This window comes from Tamandua tetradactyla, chromosome 4 (assembly GCF_023851605.1).
Source record: "Tamandua tetradactyla isolate mTamTet1 chromosome 4, mTamTet1.pri, whole genome shotgun sequence".
NCBI classification, from domain to species: domain Eukaryota; kingdom Metazoa; phylum Chordata; class Mammalia; order Pilosa; family Myrmecophagidae; genus Tamandua; species Tamandua tetradactyla.
In genome coordinates, this window is record NC_135330.1 from 58,032,859 (window position 1) to 58,058,818 (window position 25,960).

General features: G+C 42.4%; 1 protein-coding gene across 1 annotated transcript in view; it reads left to right on the plus strand.

The window, feature by feature from the left end:
• The window catches only part of LOC143680251 (maestro heat-like repeat-containing protein family member 7), a 44,128-nt gene extending 21,263 nt beyond the window's left edge, over positions 1 to 22,865 (plus strand). The window contains exons 13-21 of the mRNA XM_077156792.1: positions 11,596 to 11,740; positions 12,234 to 12,409; positions 12,908 to 13,045; positions 13,145 to 13,259; positions 16,489 to 16,629; positions 17,219 to 17,395; positions 18,265 to 18,423; positions 19,456 to 19,601; positions 22,710 to 22,865. Of these exons, the coding sequence (XP_077012907.1) occupies positions 11,596 to 11,740; positions 12,234 to 12,409; positions 12,908 to 13,045; positions 13,145 to 13,259; positions 16,489 to 16,629; positions 17,219 to 17,395; positions 18,265 to 18,423; positions 19,456 to 19,601; positions 22,710 to 22,746 (1,234 nt within the window). The 3' untranslated portion in view covers positions 22,747 to 22,865. The remainder of the gene's footprint in view (positions 1 to 11,595; positions 11,741 to 12,233; positions 12,410 to 12,907; positions 13,046 to 13,144; positions 13,260 to 16,488; positions 16,630 to 17,218; positions 17,396 to 18,264; positions 18,424 to 19,455; positions 19,602 to 22,709) is intronic.
• The last annotated feature ends 3,095 nt before the right edge of the window (positions 22,866 to 25,960 follow it).

Genomic DNA, 25,960 nt, shown 5'->3' on the forward strand with positions numbered 1-25,960 from the left:
TTTGTATGATTTCAATACTTCTAAATTTATTAAGATCTGATTTGTGGTCTAACAAATGGTCTATCCTGGAAAATGTTTCATGTGCACTTGAGAGGAACATGTATTCTGCTTTCATTAAGTGGAGTATTCTATAATATATCCAGTAGGTTTTATTGGTTAACATGTTGTCAACTCCTTTATTTCCTTACTGACCTTCTGTTTAGATGTTCTATCAAATATTGAAAGTGGTGTATTGAAGTAGCCAATATTATTGTAGAACTATCCATTTCTTCCTTTGATTCTATCAGATAGTTTTGTTACGAGGTGCATGTGTTTATGATTGTTATATCTTCTTGCTGAATTGAATTTTTTGTGAATATATAGTATCCTTTGCCTCTTGTAATTTTTTTTTTTTTTACTTAAAATCTCTTTTGTCTGGCAATAATATAGCCACTCAGCTCACTTTTGATTACTGCTTGCATAGGATATCTTTTTCTACCCTTTTACTTTCAATCTCTCTGGGTCTTTGTACCTTAAGGGAGCCTTTTGTAGATAGCATATAATGGATTATTATTTTTCATCCAATCTGCCAATTTCTGCTGTTTAATAGGGAAATTTAATCCATTGACAGTTAAGGTAATAATTGAGAAGGAAGTATTTCCTTCTGCCATTTAGCTATCTGTTTGATGTATGTCTTATATGGTTTTTGTCCCTCCATGACTCTATTATTTTTTTTTGTATTTAGTTGCTTTTTCTGTAGTGTATAACTTTCTTTTCATTTATGTTGACATGATATATCTTTTGCCCTTCTTTTACTTTAAACTAGTCTAAAACATTATATTTAAAGAAGAGTTCTTGTATATAGCATATATTTGGGTCTTGTATTTTTATACAATCTGACATGCTCTTATCTTTTAATTGGTATGTTTAGAACATTTGCATTTAACACAATTAGTGATGATGCTGGACTTATTTATTATTATTATTATTTTCTATTTGTTCCTTTTGTTTTTGTTCTTATGTCTGCACTTTTCTGCCTTCTTCTCGATTATTTTCATGATTTTTTAGGTATTCCATTTTAATTTGTACAATAGATTTTTGGAGCTTTCTATAAATTTTTTTGTGGATTCTTAGGAATTTCAATGTACTCACCTAAATTTTCATAGTCTACTTAGATATTTTACCAAAAGAAAAATGTAGACACTTTCAACATACAGGTTTCTTTACCCTCATTACTTTATAAATGATATAGTTGTCAACTTAAGAGGAGTGAAATAGTCTGTTTTATTTACCAAAATATTTACCATTCCTGTTGCTTTTCCTCAATTATTGATGTTCCAAATTTTTCTCTGGTAAAATTCCTTTTCAGCTTGAGAAACTTTCTTTGTCAGTTCTTATAGAGCAGGTCTGCTGGTGACATATTCTCTTTTTTTTTTTTTATCCAAGAATACCTTTATTTTATCTCCATTCCTAAAGATTATTTTCACTGGATATTGAATTCTGGGTTGATAGTTCTTTTCTTTCAACACTTTAAATATGTTATTCCATTATCTTTTTTTTAACAGTTTTTTTCATTGTGAAAAATAATACATACACAAAAAAGCAATAAATTTAAAGTACTCCTCAACAATTTGTTGTGATTGTTTCACAGATTTCAGAGTTTAGAATGGGTTACAATTCCACGATTTTAGGTTTTTACTTTTAGCTACTCCAAATCACTGGAGACTAAATGAAATATCAATATAATAATTCAGCAATCATATTCATTTGTAAACCTTATCTTCTCTGTATAATTTCACTTTCTTCTTTGATATTTCTCCCAACCTTTAAGGTTATTTGAGCTATGTCCATTCTAACTTTTTCATGTTGGAAAGGGCTGTTGATAACATGGGATAAGGGGATGGAACTAGCTGACGTTCTGGAGAGGCTGGCCCCTTTGGGTTACAAGATTTATCTGGCCTAAGAACTCATCTGGAAGTTGTAGGTTTTTGGAGAGTAATCATAGTGCATGGAGCTTTCGTAGAACCTCAGATAAAGCCCTAGGTGCTTTTTAGAGTTGGCAGGAATGGTTTTGGTTGTGAATTGGCAAACCATGATAGGTAGTAATGTCTAGCTGAAGCTTGCATAAGAGTAGCCTCCAGAGTAGCCTCTCAACTCAATTTGAACTCTCTCAGACACTTATTTGTTACACTTCTTTTTCCCCGTTTTGTTCAGGATGGCATTATTGATCCCATGGTGCCAGGACCAAGTTCATCCCTGGGGGTCATATTCCACATTGCCAGGGAGACTTTCAGTCCTGGATGTCATGTCCCATATAGTGGGGAAGGCAATGATTTCACTTGCAGAGGTTGGCTTAGAGAGAGAGAGGTTACATCTGAGCAACAAAAGAGGTCCTGCAGAAGTAACTCTTAGGTATAACTATAGGTAGGCTAAACTTCTCCACTATATAAATAAGCTTCACAAAAGCAAGCCTCAAGATCAAGGGCTTGGCCTTTTGACTTGGGAGTTCCTAATGTTTGAGAAAGTATCACGGGTTACCCCCGTGGAAAAGTTTAATAGTTGTATAATTTTTCTCCCATCCCTCAAGGGACTTTGCTAATACTTTTTGATTATCTGCTTAATGTACTCTGGGATGTATCTGGGCATTACATTAAGCTATATATAATTACAGGCCCTCATTCCAATTCTGGGCTCCCTGTGTTTGCATTGTTTAAATGATCTCTCCATACAGGTTGAGTTAAATCATGTGCTACATAAAATTTAGGTTCTGGATGAAATAAACCTTTCTTCCTTTGGTCTCATAGAGTAGGTGAAATTTTTAAATACAGACAATGTCTTCCTTACCCCTGTATTTTGAATTACCCTAATCCCAACCTGATTAGCTTTTTTATTATCTCTAATTGAGGACTGATCTCTGTTATCTTTTGTACTGGAGTTTCTGATGAGAAATCTGCAGTTATTCAAAGCATTAAACCCTATATGTAATGTGTTTTTTCCCCTGGATAATTTTAATGTTTTTCTTTATCTTGGCTTTCAGCAGTTTATGTGTCTGGGCATGGTTTTCTTAGAGTTTATCTTGTTTAAGCTTTGCTCAACTTCTTGTATCTGCAAATGTATGTCTCTCACCAAATTTGGAGAGCTCTTGGCCATTATTTGTTCAAATATCTTTTTCTGCACCAATCTCTTTCCTTTCTTCTTCTGGGATTCCAATGAACTGAATGTTTTTCACAGGTTCCACAAGTCACTGAGGCTATGTTGATTTTTTTTCTTATCTTTTTTTCATACGTTCTCTGGGTTGGATCATTTCTATTGATCTATCTGCAAGTTCACTAACTCTTTCCTTGATCATCTCCATTTTACTATTGATCCCACCCAGTGAATTTTTTTGTTTTGGATATTTGAAATGAATTTGTATTCTCTGTTTGTTAAATGCAAAGCCATCTATTAAATAGGACTTACTAACTGCACTAGTCAAATTTTTAATGTCTGAATTTACTTTGTGTTTATTGATCTCTCAAATTCTTGAAGAGATGTTTTAAAAGTTCCCAATATGATTATGTTTTTGATAAATTTTCTTTGTCATTTTTCTTAGAGCTTTTTGCCTTGAAATTCTACTTTATATGATAGTAATATTGCTATCCTGACTTCAAGATCCATTTAACTTATGCTATCCCATCACATGTTTTATCCTTTCTTTCCATTCTCATCTTACTTCATCCAGCTCCCTTGCTGATTTTCTTCTTTATAGAACATTATTCAAACTTGCTTCTAATTCCTTTATCCCATCTTCCTACCTTCACTAACTCCTAAGATAACTATAACCATTACTCTGAATTTTATGTTTAGTATTCCTTTGCTTTTTCCCTTTTTAATTTTATCATATGTCTACATTCTTTTTTTATTATTAATTAAAAAAATTAACTAACACAACATTTAGAAATCATTCCATTCTACATATACAATCAGTAATTCTTAATATCATCACATAGATGTATATTCATCATTTCTTAGTACATTTGCATCAATTTAGAAAAAGAAATAGAAAGACAACAGAAAAAGAAATAAAACGATAATAGAGAGAAAAAAATAAAAAATAAAATTAAAAAATTAAAAAAAACTATACCTCAGATGCAGCTTCATTCAGTGTTTTAACGTAATTACATTACAATTAGGTAGTATTGTGCTGTCCATTTCTGAGTTTTTGTATCCAGTCTTGTTGCACAGTCTGTATCCCTTCAGCTCCAATTACCCATTATCTTACCCTGTTTCTAACTCCTGCTGGACTCTGTTACCAATGACATATTCCAAGTTTATTCTCGAATGTCGGTTCACATCAGTGGGACCATACAGTATTTGTCCTTTAGTTTTTGGCTAGACTCACTCAGCATAATGTTCTCTAGGTCCATCCATGTTATTATATGCTTCATAAGTTTACTCTGTCTTAAAGCTGCATAATATTCCATCGTATGTATATACCACAGTTTGTTTAGCCACTAGTCTATTGATGGACATTTTGACTGTTTCCATCTCTTTGCAATGGTAAATAATGCTGCTATAAACATTGGTGTGCAAATGTCCGTTTGTGTCTTTGCCCTTAAGTCCTCTGAGTAGATACCTAGCAAAGGTATTGCTGGGTCGTATGGCAATTCTATATTCAGCTTTTTGAGGAACCGCCAAACTGTCTTCCACAGTGGTTGCACCATTTGACATTCCCACCAATGTGGATAAGTGTGCCTCTTTCTCCACATCCTCTCCAGCACTTGTCATTTTCTGTTTTGTTGATAATGGCCATTCTGGTGGGTGTGAGATGATATCTCATTGTGGTTTTGATTTGCATTTCTCTAATGGCCAGGGACATTGAGCATCTTTTCATGTGCCTTTTGGCCATTTGTATTTCCTCTTCTGAGAGGTGTCTGTTCAAGTCTTTTTCCCATTTTGTAATTGGATTGGCTGTCTTTTTGTTGTTGAGTTGAACAATCTCTTTATAAATTCTGGATACTAGACCTTTACCTGATATGTCGTTTCCAAATATTGTCTCCCATTGTGTAGACTGTCTTTCTACTTTCTTGATGAAGTTCTTTGATGCACAAAAGTGTTTAATTTTGAGGAGTTCCCATTTATTTATATCTTTCTTCAGTGCTCTTGCTTTAGGTTTAAGGTCCACAAAACCGCCTCCAATTGTAAGATTCATAAGATATCTCCCTACATTTCCTCTAACTGTTTTATGGTCTTAGACCTAATGTTTAGATCTTTGATCCATTTTGAGTTAACTTTTGTATAGGGTGTGAGATACGGGTCTTCTTTCATTCTTTTGCATATGGATATCCAGTTCTCTGGGGACCATTTATTGAAGAGACTGTTCAGTCCCAGGTGAGTTGGCTTGACTGCCTTATCAAAGATCAAATGTCCATAGATGAGAGGGTCTATATCTGAGCACTCTATTAAATTCCATTGGTCAATATATCTATCTTTATGCCAGTACCATGCTGTTTTGACCATTGTGGCTTCATAATATGCCTTAAAGTCAGGCAGTGCAAGACTTCCAGCTTCGTTTTTTTTCCTCAAGATACTTTTAGCAATTCGGGGCACCCTGCCCTTCCAGATAAATTTGCTTATTGGTTTTTCTATTTCTGAAAAATAAGTTGTTGGGATTTTGATTGATATTGCGTTGAATCTGTAAATCAATTTAGGTAGAATTGACATCTTGACTATATTTTGTCTTCCAATCCATGAACACGGTATGCCCTTCCATCTATTTAGGTCTTCTGTGATTTCTTTTAACAGTTTTTTGTAGTTTTCTTTGTATAGGTCTTTTGTCTCTTTAGTTAAATTTATTCCTAAGTATTTTATTCTTTTAGTTGCAATTGTAAATGGAATTCGTTTCTTGATTTCCCCCTCAGCTTGTTCGTTGCTAGTGTATAGAAACACTACAGATTTTTGAATGTTGATCTTGTAACCTGCTATTTTGCTGTACTCATTTGTTAGCTCTAGTAGTTTTGCTGTGGATTTTTCCAGGTTTTCGACGTATAGTATCATATCATCTGCAAACAGTGATAGTTTTACTTCTTCCTTTCCAATTTTGATGCCTTGTATTTCTTTTTCTTGTCTAATTGCTCTGGCTAGAACCTCCAACATGATGTTGAATAACAGTGGTGATAATGGACATCCTTGTCTTGTTCCTGATCTTAGGGGGAAAGTTTTCAATTTTTCCCCATTGAGGATGATATTAGCTGTGGGTTTTCCATATATTCCCTCTATCATTTTAAGGAGGTTCCCTTGTTTTCCTATCCTTTGAAGTGTTTTCAACAGGAAAGGATGTTGAATCTTGTCAAATGCCTTCTCTGCATCAATTGAGATGATCCTGTGATTTTTCTGCTTTGATTTGTTGATATGGTGTATTACATTAATTGATTTTCTTATGTTGAATCATCCTTGCATAATCTGTTCTAGTTTGCTAGCTGCCAGAATGCAACATACCAGAGACGGATTGGCTTTTAATAAAAGGGGATTTATTTTGTTGGTTCTTCAGAGGAAAGGCAGCTAACTTTCCATTGAGGTTCTTTCTTACGTGGAAGGCACAGGATGGTCTCTGCTGGTCTTCTCTCCAGGCCCCTGGGTTCCAACAACTTTCCCCGGGGTGACTTCTTTCTGCATCTCCAAAGGCCTGGGCTGAGCTGCGAGTGCTGAGATGAGGAATGCCGAGCTACTTAGCAGTGCTACATTGCACTCTCTCATTTAAGCACCAGCCAATTAAGTAAAACGTCACTCATTGCAGCAGACACGCCTCCTAGCTGACTGCAGATGTAATTGGCAACAGATGAGGTTCATGTACCATTGGCTTATGTCTGCAGCAACATGACTAGGTATGCTCACCTGGCCAAGTTGACAACTGAATCTAACTAACACATATGGTGTATTACATTAATTGATTTTCTTATGTTGAACCATCCTTGCATACCTGGGATGAATCTTACTTGGTCATGATGTATAATTCTTTTAATGTGTTGCTGGATTCAATTTGCTAGAATTTTGTTGAGAATTTTTGCATCTATATTCATTAGAGGGATTGGTCTGTAGTTTTCTTTTTTTGTAATATCTTTGCCTGGTTTTGGTATGAGGGTGATGTTGGCTTCATAGAATGAATTAGGTAGCTTTCCCTCCACTTCAATTTTTTTGAAGAGTTTGAGCAGGATTGGTACTAATTCTTTCTGGAATGTTTGGTAGAATTCACATGTGAAGCCATCTGGTCCTGGACTTTTCTTTTGGGGAAGCTTTTGAATGACTGATTCAATTTCTTTACTTGTGATTGGTTTGTTGAGGTCATCTATTTCTTCTTGAGTCAAAGTTGGTTGTTCATGCCTTTCTAGGAACTTGTCCATTTCATCTACATTGTTGTATTTATTAGCATAAAGTTGTTCATAGTATCCTGTTATTACCTCCTTTATTTCTGTGAGGTCGGTGGTTATGTCCCCTCTTCCATTTCTGATCCTATTTACTTGCGTCCTCTCTCCTCTTCTTTTTGTCAGTCTTGCTAAGGGCCCATCAATCTTGTTGATTTTATCATAGAACCAACTTCTGGTCTTATTGATTTTCTCTATTGTTTTCATGTTCTCAATTTCATTTATTTCTGCTCTAATCTTTGTTATTTCTTTCCTTTTGCTTGCTTTGGGGTTAGTTTGCTGTTCTTTCTCCAGTTCTTCCAAGTGGACAGTTAATTCCAGAATTTTTGCCCTTCTTTTTTGATATAGACATTTAGGGCAATAAATTTCCCTCTTAGCACTGCCTTTGCTGCATCCCATAGGTTTTGATATGTTGTGCTTTCATTTTCATTCGCCTCGAGATATTTACTAATTTCTCCCTTGACCCACTGGTTTTTTAAGAGTGTGTTGTTGAGCCTCCACATATTTGTGAATTTTCTGGCACCCTGCCTATTATTGATTTCCAACTTCATTCCTTTATGATCTGAGAAAGTGTTGTGTATGATTTCAATCTTTTTAAATTTGTTGAGACTTGCTTTGTGACCCAGCATATGATCTATCTTTGAGAATGATCCATGAGCACTTGAGAAAAAGGTGTATCCTGCTGTTGTGGGGTGTAATGTCCTATAAATGTCTGTTAAGTCTAGCTCATTTATTGTAATATTCAAATTCTCAGTTTCTTTATTGATCCTCTGTCTAGATGTTCTGTCCATTGATGAGAGTGGCGAATTGAAGTCTCCAACTATTATGGTAGATGTGTCTATTTCCCTTTTCAGTGATTGCAGTGTATTCCTCACGTATTTTGGGGCATTCTGGTTCGGTACATAAATATTTATGATTGTTATGTCTTCTTGTTTAATTGTTCCTTTTAATAGTAGATAATATCCTTCTTTGTCTCTTTTAACTGTTTTACATTTGAAGTCTAATTTGTTGGATATTAGTATAGCCACTCCTGCTATTTTCTGGTTGTTATTGGCATGAAATATCTTTTCCCAACCTTTCACTTTCAACCTATGTTTATCTTTGGGTCTAAGATGTGTTTCCTGTAGACAGCATATAGAAGGATTCTGTTTTTTAATCCATTCTGCCGGTCTATGTCTTTTGATTGGGGAATTCAGTCCATTAACATTTAGTGTTATTACTGTTTGGGTAATACTTTCCTCTACCATTTTGCCTTTTGTATTATATATATCATATCTGATTTTCCTTCTTTCTACACTCTTCTCCATACCTCTCTCTTCTGTCTTCTTGTATCTGACTCTAGTGCTCCCTTTAGTATTTCTTGCAGAGCTGGTCTCTTGGTCACAAATTCTCTCAGTGACTTTTTGTCTGAAAATGTTTTAATTTCTCCCTCATTTTTGAAGAACAATTTTGCTGGATATAGAAGTCTTGGTTGATAGTTTTTCTCTTTTAGTAATTTAAATATATCATCTCACTGTCTTCTTGTCTCTGTGGTTTCTGCTGAGAAATCTACACATAGTCTTATTGGGTTTCCCTTGTATGTGATGGATTGTTTTTCTCTTGCTGCTTTCAAGATCCTCTCTTTCTCTTTGACCTCTGACATTCTAACTAGTAAGTGTCTTGGAGAACGCCTATTTGGATCTGTTCTCTTTGGGGTGCACTGCACTTCTTGGATCTGTAATTTTAGGTCTTTCATAAGAGTTGGGAAATTTTCAGTGATAATTTCTTCCATTAGTTTTTCTCCTCCTTTTCCCTTCTCTTCTCCTTCTGGGACACCCACAACATGTATATTTGGGCGCTTCATATTATCATTCAATTCTCTGAGCCCCTGCTCAAATTTTTCCATTCTTTTCCCTATAGTTTGTTTATTTTTGGATTTCAGATGTTCCATCCTCCAGTTCACTAATTCTAACCTCTGTCTCTTGAAATCTACCATTGTAGGTTTCCATTTTTTTTTTTTATCTCTTCTACTGTATCTTTCATTCCCATAAGTTCTGTGATTTGTTTTTTCAGACTTTCCATTTCTTCTTTTTGTTCATCGTTTGCCTTCTTCATGTCCTCCCTCAATTTATTGATTTGGTTTTTGAAGAGGTTTTCCATTTCTGTTCATATATTCAGAATTAGTTGTCTCTGCTCCTGTATCTCATTTGAGCTATTGGTTTGTTCCTTTGACTGGGCCATATCTTCAATTTTCCTGGTGTGATTCGTTATTTTTTGCTAGCATCTGGACATTTAATCAGATTTCCCTGAGTGTGAGACCCAGCAGGTTGAAAGATTTTCCTGTGAAGTCTCTGGGCTCTGTTTTTTTTATCCTGCCCAGTATGTGGCGCTTGTCTGTCTGTGGGTCCCACCAGCAAAAGATGTTGTGGCTCCTTTATTAATGCCACTATTGGTGTTTGGTTGGACCCAGTCCCTGCCACTGTCGGAAACTCCCTCTTCTCCCTCCGGGAAGCCACCTGTGGAGGAGGGGCACCAGGCGCCGGTGGCCGGCCACCGCGGCTTGGGGAACTCGCTGATCCAAGACTCATAGCTGGTCCGGGAAGCCGCCCATGAGAGAGGGGTGCCGGCCGCTGGCCGCTGCTGCCCAGGGAAGCGCGCGCTGCTCGGGGAGCTCACTGCAGCAGAGTCTCGCAGCCAGGCCAGTCAGTCCAGACTGGGGTATGCTGTGTGTCCGGTCCCCACTGTTTCTGGTCACCTAGTAGTTGCTCTGGAGGAGGAACTAAGAAGCGCGTACCTTACTAAGCCGCCATCTTGGCCCCAACCCCCCATATGTCTATATTCTTAAACAATATGTTGTTTAGTTTTTATTTTATAAACTTTATAAAATGGCATCATAGTGTGTGTAATCTTCTGAGACAATTTTCATTTAATATTATGTTGCTAAGATTCATCCATTTTGTTGTTATAGCTGGAGTTCATTAAATTTAATTGTTTTTAAATATTCTGCTGTGTGATTCTTCCATATTTTTTCTTACCTATTCTCAGTGAATAGAAATGCCAGTGGTTATTAGCTATTTCCAACTTTTTAAATTAGTAACAGTGCTCATACGAACATTCTTTCTTTGATAGACTTGCAGGGGTATTTAATAGACTTTCTCAGATTTTCCTTCTGAAATTATTTTCCTTCTGCCTTGAAGTTTGTCCTTTAGGAGCTTTTCCTTTAGTGAGATGCTGATGCTCAAACTAAAATTATTTTTTCTATAAATAAAGCAAATCTGTTTTCCAACTCATTGTATGTTGACATTTATTTTCATTCAACACTTGGAAGGTTTTATTCTACTGTCTTTGGTATTCCATTGTTGTTGTTTGGAAGCTGGCTCTCTGTCTAATTGTCACTGTTTTGCTGATGAAATGCTTTTTCCTCTTTGGTTTCTTTCAAAACTTTTTGCCTTTGTCCCTAGAACATCTAGGGTGCCATATTCCTAGAAATGTAGGTCTCTTTATCTTCATTTTTTATCTCCTCTTGGTTCCCTCATTGTTTTCTTCTCTTATTTCAAAGAGGCCATGACTTTTTAGTACACTAAGCACATTTTCCTAACAAGTTATGTTATTTTTAGAAAATAATTTTCAGGTACATGCTTTTCTTCTGATTTTGTCAAATAATGATGAATAGAAGAGATATTCCAGACCAAGGGAAAGACATAAGTAATAGCACCTAGGAGAAAATCGCAGCACATCAGGGCAAGGATGAAAAGGTATTAGGCAGGAATGTAACCAGGTCTGAGTTTTAGGAAGAGTAATGCAATAGCACCATGTACTATGGGCTGGAGGGGGAAGCCTGGTAGACCATGCAGTGGTTTGGAACAAGGTAGTAGTAGCAAGAGCTTGGACAAGGGCTGTAGTGATGGAATCCAACAGGCTCTTCTTGCTGGTCTAACTCAATGAAGCTTGGCCATTACGGTTTGGGCTCAGATGTTTTCTGTATCAGGTTCCTAGGCCAAATGAACATTTTCATATTTACCGTTCTGTGATATGACAGAAAACAGTAAAATCTAGAAGTGATACAAAGGATGAAAGAAAGAAAAAGAGAAAAGAGAGAGAACAATGAAAAAAGAGACAAGGAAGTAGGGGAGCTGGAGGATTGGCAAAGGAGCTTAAGGCCCTTTCCTCTCAAAGCATTGTGGAACCTATGCGACTGGGCCAGGGTAACTCTGTTGGTGGGTTTCTGACTCTGCAGAGGGGTTCACAAGCCCTGGGAGATCCTGGCATCCTTCCCCAAAGGCTATGAAGTGATTATGGAGCACCTGCTTCAGAGACTGACTCCACACAAGAAACCAAGGGGCCAGAAGTCTAGCCAAAGAACAGAGATCTCTCCACTGATTGTATGGAAGGGGCCAGTGGAGGGGGGCGTGGTTCTGGGAAGAGGGTCTCCTGGTGCCCTGTCATAGGCTGTCCTGATATCCTGATGTCCTGATATTTTTCAGATATCAGTGTTTGGTTGAACAGTCTAATGATAGAGTCCTGGGGCAGGGCAGGAGGGCGGGTTTCCAGTTGACTCTGCCTTGTAAGGGAAACAGGAGAACTGGATTCTGGTTCTCACTGGGGGATCTTAAGTAGGAGCAACAGCCCCAACACCTCACTAGTTCTCAAATTTTGTGCAAGAATAGAACAACTACCACAATGATAAGAACCCTTTTAAATAAAAAGATTGTAGAAATATTTCATGGCTCATACTAAGTTGATCTTGCCCTAGCAGCATGGGTTTCACTAAGGGAGCCAGTCATGGTGACTAGTGTGGGAAGAAGTTTTCTAGTGACAGGGCCCAGGAGTTGAAGATGAAGACGATAATGCTCCCGCTGTCCTTCTCACCCCAAGGCCACCAGGGCCATCCATGAGCTATTGCTGGAACCAAGTCGGCGCTTCGAGGTGCAGACCTTCTTCCCCTCCCTGTTTATGAGCCTGCTGTTCCAGGTCTCCTTTCTTGTGCTTGAAGGGAGATATGAAGTTGTCCAGGATGAAAAGCACATAGCTGAATGGGTGGACCCTGTGAGGTACCTTTGGCCCCTGAGCAGGAATTGTTAGCAACAGTGCTTCAGGGTCCATCAGCATAGCACCCGAGTCTGTGGTCCCAGCCTGCTGTGCCAGAACACCCTCCCGCCCCCTCCCATTAGAGCACTGAGTGCATTCCCCTTACATCATTTCAAGATGCTTTCTTGGATCTTTCAGAAAAATACCATTTTCTTCAATCTGGCTTACTAGGCTGTTGCAAAGATTCTTACCAAAGTGAAATGAGTACAGTAGATAAAACAATGGACCATGAGTTCAGAGAACTAATTCCTTCCTTGCCCTGCAGCTCTCTCCTTGGAGGTGCCATGTCTCTCTAGGCCTGAGTTGATTTGTTTGCAAAATGTTAGCTTGGGTCTCAAAGGGCTATTCCATTACCAGAAGTTAATGATTCTAAGAGAAGTTTGGGTGGTTGGGCAGGCGGCAGGCAAGAGAGGGGAGCAAGATGGCGATGGTTTATACTCTGCCTTCTGCCATTTCCCCAGTTCTACTGTAGAGGCACTGAAGACCTTGATGTGGAATTCTGGGTATGGGGAATATGTGTCTTACATTCATAGCCTTGGTACCTGGGAGCTACTCATCGATCCCGAAAGACACTATGAGGGAGTCACCCTGCTGGCCAGGTAAGCTTGTACCTGCCCTCCCAGTCCAAGGGCCTCCCATCCTGATGGCCCTCTCCTGCAGCCCAGACCTGAACTTGAGCGTGGTGCTTTCCTTGACAGGGCCATGGTCACCAGGAAGTGTTGGCACAACAGCCCCATCTGCCGCCTCATCATCAAGGCACTCCATGACCTGGAGTTCACACATCACTTAACAGCCCTCACATTCGTGACTGAGGTCAGTGGTTCTTGGTGAGAGGAGGAGTGCATGTGAGGGTGGTCCTTCTGGAAGGCAGCTATGCCCCACAGACACCTCCAGGGAAGGCTACTGGGGAGAAGGGGGCAGTCTTGGTTTCTGTCCTGCCTTACAGAAGGATTGGAGGACATCGGTGAAGACATTTTATTAGGTTATCATGAGCACAAGCTTTGAATTCTTCCCTGAGTTTCAAGGAAGTTTGACTCTACCCTAGCACTTTGGAACAATGTCTCTTTCTTTCAGCCTCCTCAACCTTGATTAGCTACCTTAAATTAACCTTTGCTCAGTGATGCTCATTGATTCAGCATAATTTAGCTACTTGACAAAAGACAATGAGCAAATTTAGAAAATATGAAAAAAAATAAAGAAAAAAATGGCAGAACCAATAATAATCACAATAACCAGAGGAAACTACTGTCAGGTTTTTACCTATATGAGGGGTGTGTATGTGTGTTACAGTTGAGGTAATTCTCTACTAATACTCTGTATCTTACTCCATTTAAATGTCTTCCCATGTCATTACATGTTTTTATGAACATAATTTTTAATGGTGATGTAACAGTTCATCACAGAGCTATACAATAATTTATTGAACATTTCATTTCAGTTTATACTATTTTAAATTGTGCTGTAATGAACATCTCTGCACAAGTGTCTGTCCAGATTCCAGATTATTTCCTTAAATATTGAATAGAATAAGTGGAATTATTGGTTCAGAAAGTATGAATGTCTCCTTAACTTTTTTGGGGGTGGGGTGTGGGGTGCATAGTCTGGGAATCGAACCCAAATCTCCCACATGGAAGGTGAGGGTTCTACCACTGAACCACCCGTGCACCCCTTAACTTTTGATAATAGGGCCAAATCGCTTTCTAGTAAAGTTGCACCAATTTATACTTCTACCAGCAGGGTTCAGGAGAGTTTCAGAGTTTCTCATCATCACAGCTTTAGTTTCCTTTAAAAATTCAAGTCATTTAATTTTTTTTTAGAAGAAGATGGATTACCTTTGTATATAACCACAGAGACAGAAGATAAATGATACTAATACTAGCATCTAAACAGACGCTATTTTAGTTTGTCATAGTGTGTCCTTATGTTGGCTACAGGCCCCTGCTGTCTTGTTGGTAGGTTCTCAGTACTATGTGCTAATATGGACATGGTGGAATGGGATGACCCATAGAGGCATGCATGGAGGTGAACCTGTGATGGCAGAACCCCTGCTAAGGATGTGGAAACATGGGCATGTAGGATGCAGAATCCTGAATGAGAAAGAATACAGTAGCACAGTGGGCCTCAAGCATTAATGCACATTATAATCACCAGGAAGCTATTTAAAATGCAGATTCTTGGGCCCTGTCCCCAGAGAGTTTGATTCACTGGGTCTGAGATGAGGCCCAGACGTCTCCATTTTTTAAAAGTATGCCAGTGGTCATCATAGTCCTTGACCCAGCTTTGAGAAAGTATACAAGATACAAGCCTGGGAGGGGCAGGGGGCCACCAGGGAATGGTGTCATTCTCTTCAGAGCAGAAGTTCTGAACTCTGGCTGCACATTCATATCCCCTGAGGAGCTTTTTAAAGTACTGATGCTAATTGTCCTCTCTCTTTGCCCAAATATTCCATTTAAATTGGTTCTGGGAGGGGGTTTAAGGATCGGTTGTTCTAAAAACTCTCAATTTTAAAGCTATATTCTAGAAATACAGCTAAGATTGAGAACCACTGGTCTACAGGTTCCCCGAAATGCACAATATCCAACTGAAACAAGCAGTCGCCTGGAAGGACATTCACTCATTTGTCACTCATCTGCCATGCTTACTGGAGTTTCGGTCTGAGAAGGGGAAAGAGAGGGGTCAGGATGCCTGGGAGAAGGTGTGGATGGGCACCCAAGCAGGGAGAAGGATGAATCCTACTCTCAGCAGCAAAAGGAAAAGCCAATTGCTTTTTAAGTGGAGAACTGATGGAGTTTCAGGTGCCAGTTGAGAAAGTGAGTCAAGAACAGTCAACAAGAGGCCATGGCTGTGTAAAAACTTTCTGCTATTTCGTAGACCTTCATAGCGTCCCTGTCTGTTGTTTTGTGATACTCATCCATTTCTCTGTGTGATCACAAGTGGAAATATTCAAAACAGAAAGGGCTGTGTGCCTTTCTTCAGGCTACTCAAGGAATAGGAAAGCTCATTATTTTAATTCTCACCATATCTTTGAGAATAGTGTTATTAGCTCTATTTTGTAGAGGATGAAACTGAGGCTCAGAGAAGTTAAGAAACTTGCTCAGCTAATAAGTAAATTGAGTGGCTCTGGCTGGCTACCAGTCAAAGATCCCTCCACCCACCCGCCCCAAGCCCCTTTCTTCTCCATTTGTAAAAATCTTATTCTAGGGAGCTTTTTTTAACTTCTTTTTTCTCCTTTCCTTTTTCCAAAAAAAGTCAGTAAGTCTGACTGACACATCCTTTGCAATGTTCCTCACAGTCATCTCTTTCCATTCCCACTGCCCTGTCCTAGCCCAGGGCCCCATTACTTGTGCCTGGAGCAACTTGAAAAGATAACCTATGTCCTTGCCGTCCCTCCCCCTAGGACCATCTGTTACACCCAATGCATCTCCAATGGCCAACATTCTCACCAATATGATCCTCCTCTCAAGTTGGGTCAGCATCCTTATTGCCCCTCTCTCAATTAAATTATACTCATTCTTACATTTTATCTTTGTTTTGCTGTACACCCCCCTCCCCATTAAATATGCACACATGCACACACATACACTTACACTGCCCTCTGATCTACTCATGAAAGTTCTTCCTACTCTTCAAGTTACACCTCTTTCATAAACTTTTCTGGATTAATTATCACCTATTTGCAATATTATTATTTTTCCTTGTTTTAAACTTGGACAGCATTTTTATTGCCTTGAAATGTTCACCGGGGATATCCACGCGTGGGTCTTCCTTCCCAACAACCATAAGTTCCTTGAGGGCAGAACACATTCCTACTTTTCTCCCTTACAGCTCTCCCTATCGAAGATGCCTAATGAATGAATGGCTTCTAGAATGATAGGGCATGAATTTACCCTGTATGTAGCCAAGTTTTAACCTCTCTAAATCTTCCAAATCCTTAAGAATATTTACTTACTAATAAGAAGGAATCTAGATTCTGAGAGTCATTGAGGATGTTTTTCTCCTTGCCCACGGTTTTCAGTCATTCTCAGCTGTCTCTTTTTGGTAGCTGTTCCGGTTCCCAGAAGTGGCAACCATAGTGGATGAAGTCGCCACCCGCGTTCTGGCAAAATGGTTCCACTGTGAGGAGCCCGCCATGGTGAAGCTATTGCTGCAGGTGGCAGTGATCTTCGCAAAGCATGGAAACATGGTGAAATGGGGCAGGGGCAATGGCATACTCTTAGAAGACATTTTCACCTGAGAAAGGAATTGACAGATCTGGTGGGCTAGTGTATCCAGTTATCAATGGGGTGGAACACACTCTTGATATGAGACAGAGCAAATCCTCATGAGGCCAGTTCACTTGGGACAAGAGTCAAGGGCTTGAGCCACTAAGGCTCTTTCCCTCCAAGGAAAGGTCCCCTGGGAGGTCCTACCATGGGTAATTTCAGAGAATGGGCTGAGCCAATTCCAAGACCCCAGACTATTCACATCTCCTGATGACTCATTTTATCACCAGTGATGATGAAGGCAATGGAGATGGGAACATATGGGTGTAGTGGAGGGGTGGAGGGTGTATCTCTGTTTCCTCCTTCTTCCTGTGGAGAAGGACAGCAGGTACTTGCCCAAATGTCCTCCTGGGCTGCTCACTCTGGCTGCCACCTATTTACTGAACCATTCCAGTTTTGGGATGAAGAAATGGTAGAGTGTGTGTGCCCTGGCTCTCATCTGTGGGGCTGGATTGAACTGGAACATTGTTCTACCAACTTCTCCTTTCCTGAGCAGCTATCACTCTGCAGGTGAGACAATTCCACATCCTCCAGCCCTACGTGCTGAACTGCTGCTACTCCACGGACACTGACATTGTGATGGAGACCTTCCTGGTGCTGAAGTGTCTCATTGAGCATCTCACGTGGCAGCACTCGTCCTCCTTCTTTATTCAGCTCGCTTTCATGCTGAGGCCCTTCTTTGATGAGGTGAAGTCCCCTGAGGGGTCACTTTCCTTCTCTAGGGCTCTGTAGAATAAGGAAGTTGGGGAGAATTATCTCAAAAGGCCCATGTAGCTTGAATATGATCCCACTCTGCCATGGAACTGATTGTTTTTGTCCTCTTTCACAATGACTGCAAAAGGGGTGAAATAGAGTGAGGGAAGAGATGACAGCAGCAGAGGAGGGTCATGGTCTGTGGAATCAAAGGGCATTGGTGGAGCTCAGGGGAGCAAGTGTGCGTGGGAGCACGCCGTTGGTGGGGTGGAGCCTGGGGCCACCTGTCCCTGGCTGTCTTGGTTTGCCAGAGCTGCCACTACAAGTGTCACGAGATGGGTTGGCTTCAACAACAAGCATTTATTAGTTCACGACTTCAGAGGCAAGAAGTCCAAAGCCAAGGTGCTGACATGGCCATGCTTTCTCCCTGAAGGCTGCCGGTGGCGTTGTGGGGCTGACTTGCCAGGATCCTTGGGGTTGCTCGGCTCGCACCTCTCCCCCGGGTCACATGGCGATCTCTCTCCTTGTGTCTGCTCCTCTGGTTCCTGCTGGCTTCTGGCTTCTGGTTCCTCCTTCTGGTTTTCTCTGACTTCTGGCTCCCAGTTTCTTCTCTTTATAAGGCCTCTGGTAATATGAATTAAAACCTATCCTTATTCAGTTAACCAATAATAGCCAATAAATGTTCAAAATATCCTGTTTACCAATAAGTTCACACCCATACGCACATGGATTAAGATAAGGACATGTCTTTCCTCGGGGGGTATGTAACTCAGTCCACCATGATGGGTGACTGGGTACACAGAGACGCAGGCATCTCCCCAACGTGCGTGTGTGTGTCTGTGTGTGTGTGTCTTCTCGCCCAGGAGTCAGAGCACCTGCGCTCCACAGCCTTTGAGACCTATGAGAGAATCCTGTCCAAGGTAAAGAGGAGGGGTCTTGTCTTCCCCTTGGAGCACCAGGTCCTCAACCTGCTAGTCCTCCTCGTGTTCCACCTGAAGGATGAGAGTGTCAACGTGGCTCAGGTGAGAGCCCAGCTGGCGCCTGGGCTTTCGCCCCCAGTTCTCCTGGGAGGAAAATGCTAACAGTGCAAGGTTCGGCCCTTTGGAGGGGGCCGTGGCAGGGGATTGGAAGATGAAGGAGCCACCTATATTCTCTAGCCCTGGAGAGTTTCCCTAAGTCACTGCAGATGACCAGATGCCTGCACCAGGTTTTCCTTAAACTCTTTTTCTCAAGCTCCATTCAATTGCCACCAAAGCACGGTGGAATATTATGGGTGTGAAAACCTTGAGGAGTGAGTCCAAGCCCTGTGGTCTGGCCTCTCTCTGATTCTCTGCGCTTGGCTTCAGTGGCCTTCTGTCCAAGCTGCTCTTTGCGTATTCCCTTGAACAGAGACAGGGGCTCCCTGGGCAGGGGACCTGCAGTTAGAGGCAGAAGCAAGAGGGCCTAGAACTGGCCCATGTTCCGGGGTTGGATGGGTCCAGCTCTGGGTTTAGGGGCCTCAGGAATGTGAACTGCAGCTGAGAGAAGTCAGACCTGCAAACTGGCTGACTCGGTTTGCAACAGGCACCCAGTCAGTTCGCTGAACTAGCTTCTTTGCCCTTCCTGAGGCCCTTTATGGGAATGTTTAAGGACACTGCTGAACAGGCAGTTGAACGGAGAGACTCTCTTCATGTGGTGGAGTCCCACGCAGTGAACTCAGTGGTGATATTCCTGATAGAGCCCTATTTAGAATAGTGATGATCCCAGTTAGGGGAACAAGACTTTGGTGAAATTTGTTTTCAAAGAGCCTGTTTTTGCAGGGATGGGAGACCATGGTGGGAGGTGGTAGATAAGGCTATGGGGGGCACACTTTCATTGTTCTGGGTCTCTGTGTGGTGCCACAGAAACTATCGAGATCACCACAGCTGTAATTTTTAGCTTCTCATTAGGTAGCACCAAACTGCCCACTCCTCACCTCCAGGTCTCTCTTGATTCACTGGACTCCCCCATCCTACCGAGTCTGAACTCATTGTTGCTTACCTCCCTTCTTTGTGCCCCTCTGTGTTTCTCCCCAGCCCACTCCCGTAACTCCTCGTGCTGAGCCTTCCTTTCTCTCCAGAGCTGCCGGTCTGCCCTCTGCCACACTGCCAACATACTGGGCTGGTCGAGGCTCAAAGGGATATTTGCTGAGAAAGATGAATGGACCATCCTCAGTGCCCTGGTAGGCCAGCAGTTTCCCGTTTTGCTCCTGCTCGAGGGAGGGCAGGGGACCCAGCATTCTGAGTCATTTTTCTGCAGCTTTTGGGGATTGAAGCAACAACAGTTCGACAATCAGATATTCACTGAGCATCTGCTTTGTGCCCAGTGCACAGATATGGTTCCTGCCCTCCCATGACTTACTGTCTAGCTAGGCACGCAAGTAGGCAATTGCAGAATCCCTTGGAAAGGGCTAAATGAGAGAAATCTACTTTGAAGTAAAATAGAGGGGTGCTCAAGTCCATCTGGGAGTTGTTGGAAGGCTTCCTGGAGGTGGTGTCATTTGATGGAACGCAGAGAGAAGGGACTAGGAGTCTAGGCTGAAGTGATAACTACACAGGGGTGGAGAGCAAAGCTTTCACTCTGTGGCCCAGAGACTTAGAACATATCCTCTTACATAATTTGATCCTCACAAACTACCATAAAAAATAAGGTCACAACAGCCTGCTGTGTGGCGAACAATAAGTGACTTGGAATCAAGAGCAGAAAACTCAAATGCCTACAAGGTACTACAGAGAGCATTAATCAGGAAAGCAGACTGGGATGGGCTCTGGGGAGAACTGAAGACCCTGCAATCTATCTAAGGCAGTGATTTTCAGTCTCTGAGATCCAATGCACCCTTGCTGCAGTATGTATTTTAGAACACCCCTTTACTATCCTAAAATGAAATTCATGGAAAATATAATTTACCTACCATATTTCCAAAACAAATAATATAATGTCCCAACTCTAATAAAAAAGAGAAATGGAAGGAAAACAATTCATAATAAAATCTGGGTAAATACAGGTAATTAATTTATGTAAATACTTGGGGCCAGTTATTCATCATGAAGTAGTTGGCTCCTTAACCCTCTACATGAAATCACTGCGTATGGGTCTATTCCAAATTCAAAGAGATACAAGAATGCTGTGCTGGGGACTCAAATACCACAGGGAGGGTTGCTGTTGGTGATGTGACTTTCAAAGTGATGAAAAAATTTTGATGGAATTCTGTACCAAACGAAGTACAGTCTTCCTTTGATTTATTTGGGACATGCATTCCTAGAAAATTCCGGGTATTTAAACTGCGCATAAGTACTCGATGCTCATACATTTAAACAAAACAAAACAAAACATAGCCAAGGTCTAGGCACAGATCAGTATAAACAGGTTTTTGATTGAAACAAATATGCAACAAGGCATTTGAAAGTGGTACACCACTTCTCATCATCTTTGTCAAGATAACTCTCCCTGGCGACAATACAGCCCTTGGCTGAGTCAACTGATTGTTTCTACAAGAGAAAGTGGGCTCAGTGTTGCTAAATCCTCCAACTTTTTAAGAGAAACAGGAAATCCTGATTTTAGGTGAAATTCCCCACATTTATATTGGCAAAAAATTTTGCAATTTTTAAAACATTTTGTGTGAACCAAACTAAAAACCCTGCAGGCTGGTTTTGGCTCATGGACTGCCCATGCTCAGCCTCCACACGAAAGCACAGGGCTGGAAGTGAGAGGCTGGGCCCCGGGGTGAGAGGGAAGCTTTGGTCACAGTCAGGAGCAAGACTCGATGCTTTAGGCAGCGGAAACCACTGAAGTGTTTTAAGCAAGGGGATAACGTGGCTAGATAGCTGTGCATTTCAGACATCACCTTGGCTGCTGATCAGAGGGCAAATTCGCAGGGACAGGAATGGAGCCTGCTCTTGAGAGGGCTCAGGGAGAGATGACAAAGTCATGGAGGCAGAGACAAGGGTGGGAAGAGCCAGTCTTCATTCCCCACGTGGATGGGCATTGGTATCGTGTACTAAAGTCCGGAATACAGAACAGAGGAGCTGGTGTGGGGGGTGGGGGTGGGTATAGTGACTCAATTTTGCTATGTGTCAAATTTGTAAAGTTTGTGGGAATTCCAAGTGGATCTATCCAGTGGGAAGATATCTTAGAGAACAGGGCTGTGCTAGAGATGCGGGCTTGTGAACACCAAGCACATAGTAGAATGGACATGCTCATCTAAAGGAATCACGTGGAGAGAGAAATGTATGAGTCCAGACTGGGAAATGTCTGTTCCAAGAGACTAGAAAAGAAAGTCAGAAGAAGAAGTGGAAGGTGAGCAAGGAGAGTGTAGGGTCACGGTCACCTAGGAAGGTCATGGTTTCAAGAAGCTTGAGTGGTCCAAGTGTGACCATAGTATGAGCCCAGGAAGATAAGACTGAAATTACCCATTGGGTTTGGATTACAGAAACCACTGGTGACCTTCCCCAGATCAGAGTCAGTGGAATGATGGAAGAAGGAGACCATTCTGTAAGAACACAAGCATTCCTCAGGCTAATTTTGAAAGATGGGGGAAATGAGGAGGTGGGCTGGGGTCAGCCTCACCACTACCTGCAACCTGAGAAGCCTCACTTCTGTTGGTTTGGGTATTGGGTATTCAGCTAGGACTTGTATTTGAAGAAAAGATTCTGTTGCCAAAAAAGCTTGAAAACCACTGGTGAGGCCTTCTCTTTTAAGAATTTACACTGCAGAGTGAAAGAGAGTGGAATAGTAGCTAGAAAGTAAATGCATAAAATGAGATTTACGTTGTGGAGCTTTGCAAAAGGAAGGACACATCATCCTCTGAGCCTTCAGAAAGACACAGAAGTAGATGCATTCCCTGGGTGGTGAAGGAAGGTATTAAAACACTTAATTACATGTGGCACTGCGAGGAACTATTTAAACATAATGTTATAGACCTGGCTGATTCTTTTGCAGCCTAGAGCAGAGATTGAAGATTTTAAGTCAAGATGTAAATTAGCAATAAGGTGCTCACATCTCTACTGTTTGAAGTAGGAGAAAAAGATGTGTGAGCCAAAGATTGGGGCAAATCTGTGGGAGTTCTCAACTGGGTCAAGGCCAGAGAGAGTGATCACTGTGGCTGAGTCGATCCAGAAAGGCTCTGTGGAGGAAATAAGATTTCAGGAGCTGGGGTGGAAGAGGATTAGAGACTTCGAATGTCTTGACACATTTTTGCATGGAGGAGATGGCTCCAGTCTAGTCTCCAGATTATCTGAGGGGACAGATGAACTGGCAATTGGCCCCTTCCATAATCCAATACTTCTTACAGCTGGAGCAGGAAACAAACAAAGCTCTCTGGTTTCTGAAACAGTCTATGGGGCTCTTCAAGAGTTCACAGGCCCCCATTCGCCAGGTAGCAGTGTGGTTTGCAGGTACGGCCTTCCCTTTGCTTTGGAGCCACTGTGTCCTTGTCCTAAGCTGGGGAGCTGTCACATTTGGATGCAGCAGGCCCATGGTGATTACTTTGGTGGATGGGTGGGGGACAGTCTCCACCTACTTTTCTCCCCTGTAGGAAGCTCCCAGGTTGGCCTGCACAACGTTCATACCCTAGAAAGGACCTAGGAGACTAGGCTGCCAGCCAGAGCCAGGGCTCCTGAAGGACTGGGCACAAGACGTTTGGGTGCTGTCCTTTGGGGAAACACAGAGACTGGTGGGGACCATCCTGCATCACTCTAGGGAAAGGTCTCTTTGGAACAGAGGGGTATCCTCTCCTTCAGCCAGTCCACTTTGCTTAGGTCCCTTCACAGCAGCAGGAGAAATGATTTAGACTTCAAGGGGAAAGCCCAGACCTGAGGATGGGAGGCAAAGCCAGGTGTGGGGAGGGCAAGACAGGCAAAGGAAGGGGATGGTGAGTGTTTGGAGGAAGGGATGGGAGTGCAGCCAGTGCCCCACTGGCCCTTTGTGCAGGCCACTGAGGGACTTCGGTGTGTCTCCACAGGCCAGATTATTCAGGTCCTAGATGTGGACGATCCCAGTGACATTGAAGAGGCACATACAGGTGAGCAGCTGCCCTCTCATGCACTCCTCACATCTTTCAGAGGTCTTGGTGTTGGTGGGGAAGACTCAAAAGCAAGGAAAAAATGGGCAGATATGCTCACCAAAATGATCATCTAAAGGGCATGAAGAGGGAGGCTGATCTTCAAGGCTTTGGGGGGGTCAGTCAGAGCCCTCCTGCCCCCTGTGCTCACTCATCCACCCCCCTGCTCATCGGTCCCAAGGCCTTTCAAGAGCCAGAACAGTTCTTTGGATTTTTCATATGAGGGACATCGATTTTCCTTAGTTGAGCAACTCCCTCCTGGAGTCCACCTGGCTGCCTGTGTTGTAAATCCAGGCATTCTCCACTCATCCATTTTAGACACATCCTCCCCCCACATTCTCCTCCCTTCTCCTCGTCTTGCCTCTGTCATGTTACATTCCTGGCATTTTTTGGAGGCTGTTGGTTTCCCACGTGTTGGTAGAATCCCTGGCTGTGGCTCTTTTCTGAAGTTGAAGGACTTCACTCATGCCATCCTATGGGAAAGAGGAGGGTAGAGCCAGGGAGGGGAAGGGAAGAGATGACTGAAAGTATTGGCAAATGGATGTAGCTCGAGGACCAGCCCAGCCTTGGGTCTCCCTGAGCCTGTGGCAGGTGTGTGGTCTTGACTGTACAGAGCAACGTGGACTACCAGAAAAAACGCTTCCTTAAATTTTAAAGCTGCCAATCTCTGCCCCATGGTCATGTACCTTTCCCCATGGTCATCCTGACCAGCGTCCCAGAGCCCAGAACCTTCTGCCCAGCCAGCAGCCTTACTCTGCGCCAAGTGCCATAGCCGTGTCTGTGTTACAGCCCTAAAGTACATGTGCAAAGACCCCGACCCCATGATCAGCTGCCTGGCCACGCAGATCTCCTATGTTCTGGAAGCCAAGGAGAACCTGCCAGTCAGCTTCTCGACCTGCTTCTGCAGGAGGAGGCTGAAAAAGCACTACTTCTGAGCCTGTATCCTTGGGACCCTGCCTGAGCTGACGAGACTGTGACAATTGGGCTCCTGAGCCCCACCCTAGGAAACCTTTTTAATAAAAGGAGAAAGCAGGAGCTTTCATGGAATTGGGTGTTTCCTTCTTTTTCCAGTTGAGTCAATTCCTGATTGGCCATGTGGGGCAGAACCATCCCTTTTGTGCCTTCTTCTCTGTGGCAGATGTCTGGCTTCAGACTGGCCTCTCCATGCACTGGCCCTCCACACGCCCCTTCCACCCAGCCAAGGAGTCTGAGGTCAGAGCATGCAGATTATTTTCAGCATCAACTTGAACTTTTAAGTAACATTGCAACATGCAAAATCATCTAGCATCTGACCACACTGGGCATGGTCCTTGGTGGTAAACAACAGAGTCCACTCTGGTTAGTTTAAGCAGCAAAATGATTTATTAAAGGTTATTAGGGGACTCACAACCTATCCCAGAAGATCAGAGAGCCTGGATATGACACAGTCAGGACCAGAGCTGCTCTGTAGAAATGCCACTGTGGCTGCCACTTAGTGTAGCCCAAGACATAACTCAAGTGACAACATGAATTCACCAGAAGCTCAACTGCTGCTCCTCCAAGAAACTGGATGTTTTCTCCCAGATGCTGAGAGATGAACTGTGTCAGTGCCCACCAGTTCACACTGCTCCTGTTGGAATTCCCTGGTCCTTGTGACCGAGAGAGCCGTCAGAGCCATTCTCTGGGTCTACGTAGGGTCATTGGCTGCTCTCACTGCCACCAACCCCTGGTCCTTCCCCAGCTAGGGGATCTCCTATGACCTCTGGTCAGCCAACCTAGGCAAAGCTCAGGGGGCGGGACACTGTCCTAAATATCCTAACCACTGTCCTAAACAGCCATCCTAAAAAAGTAGATTCCGCCGTGAGCAACCATGGTCTGAATTGGATGGAACTCTGGTCACAGGGAGCTCGTACCAGCTCTCACCCTGCAGTGCCTGCCTCAGTTGCCTGCTCCCAAGCCTCCCACGTGTACCCCTCTGTGGTGGCTTTGCACCTTGCAGCATTATCGCAGCTGGAGTCACTTGGTCATGCTTGAAAACAAACCACAAAGGCAGAATTAAAGCCCCCGCTGATCTCTGGAGTGGCTAGAAGGCCTTTCTCACCCACTTCCCCTTCCTGTCCTCTGGGTCCCATATCAGCTGCTACCTGCTGTCACTGGACCTGTTTTAGCCGAACCTTGAATAGATGGAGGTGAATGAGGATTATCCCAAGACTCAGGAGCATGCTCCTGTCATGCCCCTTGCCCCCCAAAAGGTGATCTCACTTTGCCACAAACAATGACAAAAATTGTACTTATTAAAAACCTATTCAGGGCAGGTCATAGTGCTCAGTGACAGAGTTCTCACCTGCCATGCCTGAGACCCAGGTTCGATTCCCGGTGCCGGCCTTATGCAAAAAAAAAAAACCTATTTGCCTGTCATGTGCTTTGGTATATGACCACTTCTGGAGGCCCCACAAATCAGCCCCTTTCCCTTGGTCAAATTACGGTCACTATGGGAGAAGACC